This window comes from Brassica rapa, chromosome A05 (genome assembly GCF_000309985.2).
Source record: "Brassica rapa cultivar Chiifu-401-42 chromosome A05, CAAS_Brap_v3.01, whole genome shotgun sequence".
In the NCBI taxonomy this organism is placed as follows: domain Eukaryota; kingdom Viridiplantae; phylum Streptophyta; class Magnoliopsida; order Brassicales; family Brassicaceae; genus Brassica; species Brassica rapa.
The window spans coordinates 23325734-23334986 of NC_024799.2; the positions used below are offsets into that span (position 1 = coordinate 23325734).

The window sequence follows — 9253 nt, forward strand, 5'->3', positions numbered from 1 at the left end:
GTTTCCCAAATTTATCCATCTCTTCTTTAAAAAATATCCATCTGTTCCAAAATACATGAAAAATGCAATTGAAATACATTTTTTTAGAATAAAATCTGAATGCTTAACTCTTTTACATTCTAAAAAATGTTCATTGGTTACAATAAAGAGATGTCAAAGGTATTTCACTTCATTTCATAACATGTCATTTTGTTCCCGAAAAAATAACTTTTAAGTAAAAAATCTTTCTAAATTAAAAAAGTTATGGAATAAGTGAAATGTTGATTCCATTCCATTAACTTCCATAAATAATTCATACCATTCCATATTTTTTTTATTAAGCATCCAAAATTTTAGGATATTGCACAACTATTAAAAACTTATTTCTTATCTGAAAATATCATTAAAATAAAAATAAAAATGTTTAACTAATTATAAAATATACTACCAAATATTATTAGTTACAAAGTTTTTGATAAATATAAAAACTGTTATTAAAATATAAAAACATCTTCTATTTTGAAACATCAGACACTTTATTAAGCATCATATATTTTGAAACAGAAAGAGTAATTCAAAGCTGAATATCAAAGTTTTGGTTATGCATACATATAGTTTTTTGTCAACAAAATAAAAATTATACAAAATGATTGTGAACTATACAAATAATATGCCACCACATAGTCATACATTTATACAAATTTAGATAGCCAATAAAATAGGACATATTTAGAATTTCCATCTTCTATTAGTCTTTTTAAGAAAATAGATCAAATATTCAAGGAAATTTTTCATGTTTACCATTTCTTATACCACTATTTATGTTTACCACCGCTAAAGAGACATTTTTAAAAATACATGCTTCATTGAATGTCAAAATAATCTTATACATTTGTTCTCTATATATATAATAAATAATTATTTTAAAAAATAAAAAAATTATACCTTTTCATATTCAAACTTGTTTTTATGAATTTGTTTCTTTTATGAATTTGTTTTTGATTTTTTTGTTTGAAAATCAAAAATTATTTTTGAAACTAGTTTCTTAAAAAATTATATTTTTAAGTATTTATTTATATATTTATTATAATCATAACTTTCACATTTCAAAAATCCTACTTCATCCCTCATCTTTAAACTCTAAGTATATACTCCCTCTGGATTTAAATATAAGATGTTTAAGGTTTTACACACATATTAAGAAACAATAAATACACTATTTTAATTGTTACTTTTTAATTATATCAATAATGTTTCACCACTCATAATTTTACTTTTTAATTTTAAAAATAAATACATTAATTATATCTCAAAACATCATACATTTGTATACAAGATAAAAATATATAACATCTTACATTCATATCCGGAGGAAGTATTAGTTAATCTTAGGATTATAAATATCTTTTATATTTTATTAAAAGTAGTTACTGTAAACATAGAAAGTAATATTATGAATGTAGTATTTTTGACAATTTTTTAATATTCAAAATGTAATATTACACAATAGTAATCATGTGATAACATGTTAAAAATATCATTGGAAGTTGGTGTGTACAAGCTTAATATAGTTTTATGGCTATCAAAATTTTGTCAAATATGTTAGCAACATAAGATACGTTAATTCAAGAATGTTATCATGTAATAGATTTTTTTTTTTGATCAACTGATAAATTCATTAAAGAGAGAGGATAAGGAGGTTGGTGTGGACCTGAGCCCAACACTAAGAGTCTGTTACAAAGTGAAGCTTTTGCCAAAGAATTTACAGGCTTATTAGAAGATTTAGAGATGAAAAATGCGTGAAAAGCAAAAAAAAAAGAAACAATAAGCGATTTAATGTCAGATATCTCTCCAAAGAGTTCTACCGATCTTTGATTCGTGACGATGGTTTGAATAAGCTCTTGCAATCTGATTTGAACCGGACGATGTTATCATGTAATAGATCAATAGTGTATTGTTACTTGTTAATTGTTACTTGTTAGTATAACTGGCAATTATTTTTTTCTTATATAAGTGGTAACTGGTAAGTGAATATATCATAATCGTATACTAAATTACTGGGAAATAACAAGGTGATTTAATAAACGAATAAGTACCCCAGAAGAAAAAACATATGGTGTTGGCTGGGTCAAGGATCAATTCAAGGTTTCGTGCATCTCCGGTTTCTTTTTAAAGGGTTGACTCACCCATAATATTATGGAACTATATAAAAAAGGGTCTTTGTTTGTTGATGCTCCACTTTCTCCACCTTTTTTCTCCACCTTTTTTGTTTTAAAGAATCTCAATAGTTTATAACTAAAGCAGATTTTATTCGGAAAATCGGGACTTGATCACATATACACAAGGATTTAACGTAACGCTCGATCTTCGTATTAGTCTATACGCTTCGAACACCTTTGTCTATGAATGAATTTTCATTTTATGCTCTTTTTCGTTTTTTTTTTATCATGTCTTAATATTATATAAACTCTTATTTGCTTCACTTGAAACTAGACAGCGACACAAAGAGATCCTCGTGTTTTGTTCTAACTTCCACTACTTCTTTGAGTTATTTCCTACATATTGCGACTTGTTCAGATAATTCTTTTATCTCTAACATGCATATAACAGAAATTCATATGGAAAATGTATATATTTCGAATTATGACAATAAGGTACGTAATAAACTAATTAATACTAAATGATAGTAAAAGACAATTTAAGCTTCAACGGAGGTATATAATTCATATCTTACAAGTTATAAAATAATCGGTGTGACTCCATATTCCATAATGCTTCTTGATCCCAACCAACTGACGACAACTACAACTCTTGCACAACTATATATGGAGTAATACTGTAATACTATATCTAGGCTAAAAACGAATAATAACAAAACCTTGTGTTGTTCACACAGTTTTATTTACATGTTAGATTTGAATCTAACATAGTTTTCAAGTCGTTGAATTGGTTAATTTTGGCTAACGGAACAATAAAGAAGTTGACTCAACGTATATACCATCACCTTGTGCTGTTTTATTAGTTGGAGGAAATAGTTATACGGCATTATTTGTAGACTTTTAAACTATTGCGTCAATATATAACTAATTCAAACACACCTACTTGAATGGAATAATAATTCTGAAAGTGACATATTAGCATTATAAGCATTATACAAATGGTCGGTCGATTGATAAACCTAATACGAACACATTAAATAATTGTTCAAACAAAAATCAAATAATATATCTCAACATAATTAGCTGTAACTGAAATGCATTTTTTTGGAATAAAAACTTTCTGAATGCTTAATTCATGTGCATTCCAAAAAAATTTCACCAGTTACAATTAGAAAATGGAATGTGTATTCCATTTCATTCCATAACATTCTATACCATTCTAAAAAAAAATTAACTATCATTTGAAAAATCATTCTAAATCAAAAACGTTTTGGAATAAGTGGAATGCTGATTCCATTCCTTTAAATTCCAGAAATTATAATTCCTATCATTCCATACATTCCTTTTAGTTGTTACCAGTTACACCCAGGTTATTTTATGGAGAGAAAGGAGAATATGTGTCGTCACCACACGGTTGCATATTAATTAACTACCGATCAAAGAAGCTTTCCACTTGGAAATCAGGAGTTACAGTCACAATTCACAACACAACAAAAGTAGAATGATTATATTCAAATGTTGATTTTGGGTGTTTATGTGAAATTCAACTATCAATCACAATAACGTCATAGCTACGAAATAAAATGAAGAACAATTTCTGTTTTTATGCTATTATTGACAACATTTAATTTTGAAACGCTTCACTATTAAATTAATTGACCACTTGGTGTATCTTTTGTTTGTTATTTTACATTAATATTCAGTGTGTTCGGAGACTTTAGATAATTGGATGTTCGACATACGTCTAAGATCAAATAATAGTTCTTATTAATATATATATATAATCTCAATAGATAAGTATATAATATAAAAAAAACTAATTAGCTGTTTAATCAAGTATCAAACCAGCTATATATAACCAAATGAATCACCGATACAAGAGTCAACATGATGACTATCCTGCCAATAACCATATGTGTAAATATTGATTGAAATCTTCGAACAAAAATTGTTACCGAGTCACTGACGATGGTGTGATACGAAGGAGCAGATATCGGCGGCGAAGGAAAAGAATGTGGTAGAAATCAACAATACAAACTAGCATCTCTTAGGGCTAGGGAATATAATGACACGTGAAACATATAGACAATTTTGATCTTAATGTATTTTTTTTGGTAAAATGTTAAAATATTATACCAATTTTCGTTTTTATAGAAAATACAAGATGTGAGTAACGAGAATTTAAACAACAACGCAACTCCGGAACACACTACTAGCAACAAGAAGGACTGGACCGAGCAGCAACACAACGGAACACATATAGACAATTTTGATCTTAATGTTACTTGTGGATCCTTAATTACTTCCATATGAATCATGATTCCACTCTAGTCACTAGTTGTCATGCCTTCGATATTCCTTTCGTGCGTAGGTTTTAGATTAAAATGTGATGCAAATATTTTTTTGACAAAGTACACCAGTATTTTGATGCAATCACGACGTTGAAATGGACAGTCGCTTGTTATTTACCAGATAATTATATCCATGTCGATATACTCTTTATTTTCTAATTTATTTGATGTTTAGATTTCAATTAAAAACTCATTCAATCAGTCAAAAATATAACATTATATAATAGTCATAAATGTAAACAATATCAATTCTTTATCAGAAATAGTAAAATATAGTTTATTTTGTAATTAAAGTATTTTTTTAAAAACATCAAATAAACTGAAACCTAAAAAGTATCATATATGTAACTACAACTTATTGGCTCTTTTTTTTTATTGGAACACTACAACTTATTGGTTCTGTTGTTGCTCTTCGTGCATTAAGAAGAACAAAGCAATCGAAAATTCACAATTAAAAAAAAAGGAAAGAAGGACGATAACTTTTAAAGATATCAAACGAAAAAAACAATATTACTTGATTATATCAAAGTGTGTTTTATAAAAATAAGCAAAGTAACATATGTCGTGAAAATAACACAAATACAACTCATCAAGGAAAAAAAAGACAGAGAGAAAGACAGACGTGACGTTGGATTGGCACGTAGGACATGACATTGCTACTTAATCACGATGACGTGGCGACAAATGACAAATGGCTCCACTGAAATTAAAACTTCACCTACTTTACCCTTTGATTATCAAAGAAAATCACGATTTTACCCTTGACTGCCATTGTCGTATGTTATCGACCATAGTACCATTTGGATCAGTTCTATAAAATCCGTTTGTCATCATGTTACATTTATTCTCCAAAAACAATGAAACTTTGATTACATGTTACTTTTTTTTTCGGTTTCTGTATAAAATATTAAACACCTTTTCTTCGTCCATTCGCTATCAGAAAATTATTTTGTTTTGTTCGATATTATTCGTCACTATCCAAGGGTCTCTATTCATTTACTACTCATAATTTTCAAAGTTTTTGTGTTTATCCTCCAATATTACCTCAAATCTATTAATGTCGTTCTAGAGACCACGTTATACACACTGATTCTAGTTCAAGAAAGAAATATCTGAATCTCTAATAATATATAAATAACATTATCTTTATACGAATAAAAGCTAAGGAGTTTTTGTTTCTTGTTTTCTGTGATTCATTTGATTCTAAATGTTATTGTTTACTGAAATTTGATGATAAGTGTTTTGTTTCAACATAAAACTAATTATATAACATTTAGTTATTTAAAAAAAAACTAATTTTGTTTACAAGAAAAGAAGGAAAACCAAGAAAGAAAGAAAAAGTGAGACATCGAGAAGGGAACATAATGTCCTTTCACTTTCTCACTTCTTTTGACATGGGTATTCACTCATCGAAGTGAAAAAATAAAATAAAAACTCATAAAGACAGAAGGGCTCGTGATCCGATAATACAAAACAAGTACACTTTCACCTGTTTGTAAATAAATACATATACTGCAAAATGCAACTTATGTTCAAGAGATGCAGCTCATATATACGTGTAACAGAGATGTATTTACACACAAAAAATGTAAATAATGAAAAAACAATAGTATGCGAGAAGCGAGTAATTAAAAGTGTTAGGTGAATTTTTTTAATATGGGTTTTAGGCTGAGATGTACAAATTTGGGCCCAAAACACTCTGTTCTCGTTCAGATTCAGGCATTGGGTATCTAATTAACATACCGAGATAACAGAACTTCTATGCAGCTCGTGGAATTTGAGATTCAGCAGAATATCCACTTTGAAGAGCTAACATGTTTGCTGAGATGCAGAGAGATTCTGGAGGAGGTAATGTGAAAGGCTAATATAGTCAAACAACGAGAGGAACAACTGAGCATCATTTAATCACCTGAAATTGCATAAAACGAGGGAGCCTCCACTTGGCAATTATTTCCTTCGAGCTCAGATAGGACATCTGCTCCTGCGAAGCATCTATTGATATGTTGAGACAATCGTTCTTTTAGAAAGGTTTATAATGTAATTTTTGAGCATCCATATTTGTTAAACATGACCGTAAGTTAGACTTACTCGACCCAAAATAGAACCAAACAAAGACGCAACGATCTAGTTATAACTACATTCCAGCTTTTTATCTAGAAGCAGAATCAGAACTAGATGAACTAACAACACAAGGCGTTAAAGTGAAACCACTTCAGAACTCTTAAGATGGTTTTAGGATATAAACTAAAAAAAAAACAAGCCACAGTTACTCAAGGCTAGTCTCTTGAGACGACAATACTAGACTGATAAAACACTGAAGACAAAAAGGAGTTTTTAAGTCTTGCTATTGCACTCTCACTCTCTTCCTCAGATTATCTATACATCGTCCAGAATGCATGATTATAAGGAAACCAAACGACTGCTTCAGCTACTTTTAACCCTGGTACGGGTTCCCACTGCCATCCCGGTTAGGTGGATAGTTGTTTTGGTACTGTGGCTGCTGCATTCCACCACCCTGCTGCTGCTGGTAGTTATTGTTGTTACCTGACCATCCTGCATTTGGTGGACCTCCTCCTCCCATGTTGTTCTGCGGTGGTGGTCCTCCATAGTTCGGTGGAGGCGCTCCTCCGTAGTTTGGTGGTGGTGCTCCTCCCATGTTGTTTTGTGGTGGCGTTCCTCCGTAGTTTGGTGGTGGTGGTCCTCCATAGTTCGGTGGTGGTGGTGGTGCCCCTCCGTAGTTTGCTGGAGGCCTCTGTCCTCCCATATTGTTATGTGGCGGTGGTGGTCCTCCATAGTTTGGTGGAGGCCTTTGTCCATAATTCTGCCCCATGGGAGGTGGAGGGGGTGCAGAGCCACCCATGTGAGGTGGAGGAGGGCCACCCATGGGAGGACGTTGAGGAGGAGGGCCTCCTGCCATGTTCTCTCTTCTCCTCTCAAAGTTTCTGCTTCTATCAAAGTTTTTAGGACGGTCATTGCGCCTGTTTCTTTCATTGGCTCTAGCGTTGTTCCTTATCCATTCCTCGTGGTACTTGGGGTCATAAGGAACAGCCTTCCCATCAATGAAAGGTTCCCCTGAAAGCCAAAATTTAAAATTTAAGTTGAAGTCTCTGATAAGATCACTAGAAAGATGTAAACTCTCAACAAAACAACACCAATGCAGACTCTAATACACTAGTCACAAAATTGATATCACTAATCAAGTCTAAGATATGCACACAAACTTCAAGAAGTGTCAACAACTAGTAATAGAAAGCGGCCAATGTGATAATCCAATACACAGGCATGAAGCAAGAAACGAATCATAGTGAAGAAAAGTTAACCAATCCACAAAGTGTAGACTAACTACAGCCACTTCCTCCCCTTATCAACAGTTGAGAACCAACAAGTATAATGGAATAGCAAAGCAACTCTCTTGTGATAACACGCAAACCCTTACCTCCGTAGTCTTTGTTTCTCACATCCAGGTAAGAATCAGGAAGAACCCAGCGCACCTTTGGCAACTCTGAAGAGTAACATAAAGCAATTAGAGAAGACTTTTAACACACAGAAACACCAAAGAAGGCAATATTACCTTTCAGCTTGTGAGAGAGATCTTCAGACACAAGGGCTCCGAAAGCAAAGTAGCACCGAGTCGAAACAGAGTAGATCTTCATCCTCGCTTCTTCTTCACTACAACATTCAAAACCAGACTAATCATACAAGTGTTTCCAAAATGATTCCAACTAAACTAAACAGATCACGTCATATAAGCTTGAACACTAAACTTCCTACAAGAACAGTCAATAAAAGAACAAACTTTCGAATCTGTAGGCTTTACCTGCCAACGATCTGAGCTAAGGTTTTGATATAGCTGTCGATGATCTCATCTCTAGTGGGATCTCCCTCAGGCGGATCCACAACCACAAGCCAATGCTCGAAATCGCATCCATCGAGCAAAATCGTCTCCTTTGGAGGCCTGTTGGACCAGTTGGGACTCGGATCGTTCAGAGAAGACGACGTAGCCTGGGACGAAAGGCCTTTGACGGACACAAGTCCACCGCGGAAGGCGGAGGATAAGGCGGCGACTAAGGGACGGGATCGGGTGAGGAGAGACGACGTGTAAAGCGAAGTCGCCGGAGATTTGGCGAGGGGAGCAGATGAGGAGGCGAAGGATCGGGTGAAGAGAAAGGAGAGAGATTTCGCCGGACGGCAGAGAATGGAGCGAGAAATGGAATGCGTCGCCATGGGAAGATACAAAACCCTAGAAAGTGTGATGAGGAGATGAAGACGAGGGTTTTGCGAAGGTTTAATAGTGGATACTGATACGAGGGCGTTTTCGGTATTTCGGAGCCGAACAAAATATCAACGAAATATTCGGTAATACCCTTTGATCTTCTCATATGTAACAAAATGGGCCACAAGTTTTACATAATATCCACTACTAATATTACTGTAGTTAGTTTGCCAAATTAGTTGTTTAGTATATAAACTAAATTTTGCAAACCACGCGTGTCAAGATGTTCCGTGGATTTTCAAAAGACCCGGATTCGGATTCGCACCGTACCAAATTTTTACAGCGCATGGCTACTGACCACCGAAACTTTCACATTCTCTCTCCAGGGAATTGTTTACCATTTTTTTCAATTTTGCATGAACATTGAATGTGAATTCTTTATAAAACTATCATTCTTTTATGGGTTTTTAGTAATTAAACCCCTCAACTAAAGATGAATCGTAAAAAAAACCCTCAACTAAAAATCCTGTGAAATAAACCCTCAACTTTAG

General features: G+C 32.9%; 1 protein-coding gene across 1 annotated transcript; it reads right to left on the reverse strand.

The window, feature by feature from the left end:
- Positions 1–6663: 6663 nt before the first annotated feature.
- Positions 6664–8757, reverse strand: LOC103869963 (multiple organellar RNA editing factor 8, chloroplastic/mitochondrial). Its single transcript, XM_009148049.3, has 4 exons — positions 8307–8757; positions 8061–8158; positions 7926–7991; positions 6664–7561 (listed from the first exon to the last, which is right to left on the reverse strand). Exons 1-4 carry the CDS (start codon positions 8711–8713, stop codon positions 6924–6926), a joined length of 1209 nt encoding a protein of 402 aa, XP_009146297.2. The 5' UTR covers positions 8714–8757; the 3' UTR covers positions 6664–6923.
- Positions 8758–9253: the final 496 nt, after the last annotated feature.

Excerpts from the sequence above, each read along its gene's own strand:
- LOC103869963 (XM_009148049.3), bottom strand. The coding sequence starts at position 8,713 with ATGGCGACGCATTCCATTTCTCGCTCCATTCTCTGCCGTCCGGCGAAA. Across the intron at positions 8,159-8,306 it reads TTAGCTCAGATCGTTGGCAG|TGAAGAAGAAGCGAGGATGA; the intron begins GTAAAGCCTACA and ends TGAATGTTGTAG. Across the intron at positions 7,992-8,060 it reads TCTCTCTCACAAGCTGAAAG|AGTTGCCAAAGGTGCGCTGG; the intron begins GTAATATTGCCT and ends GTTACTCTTCAG.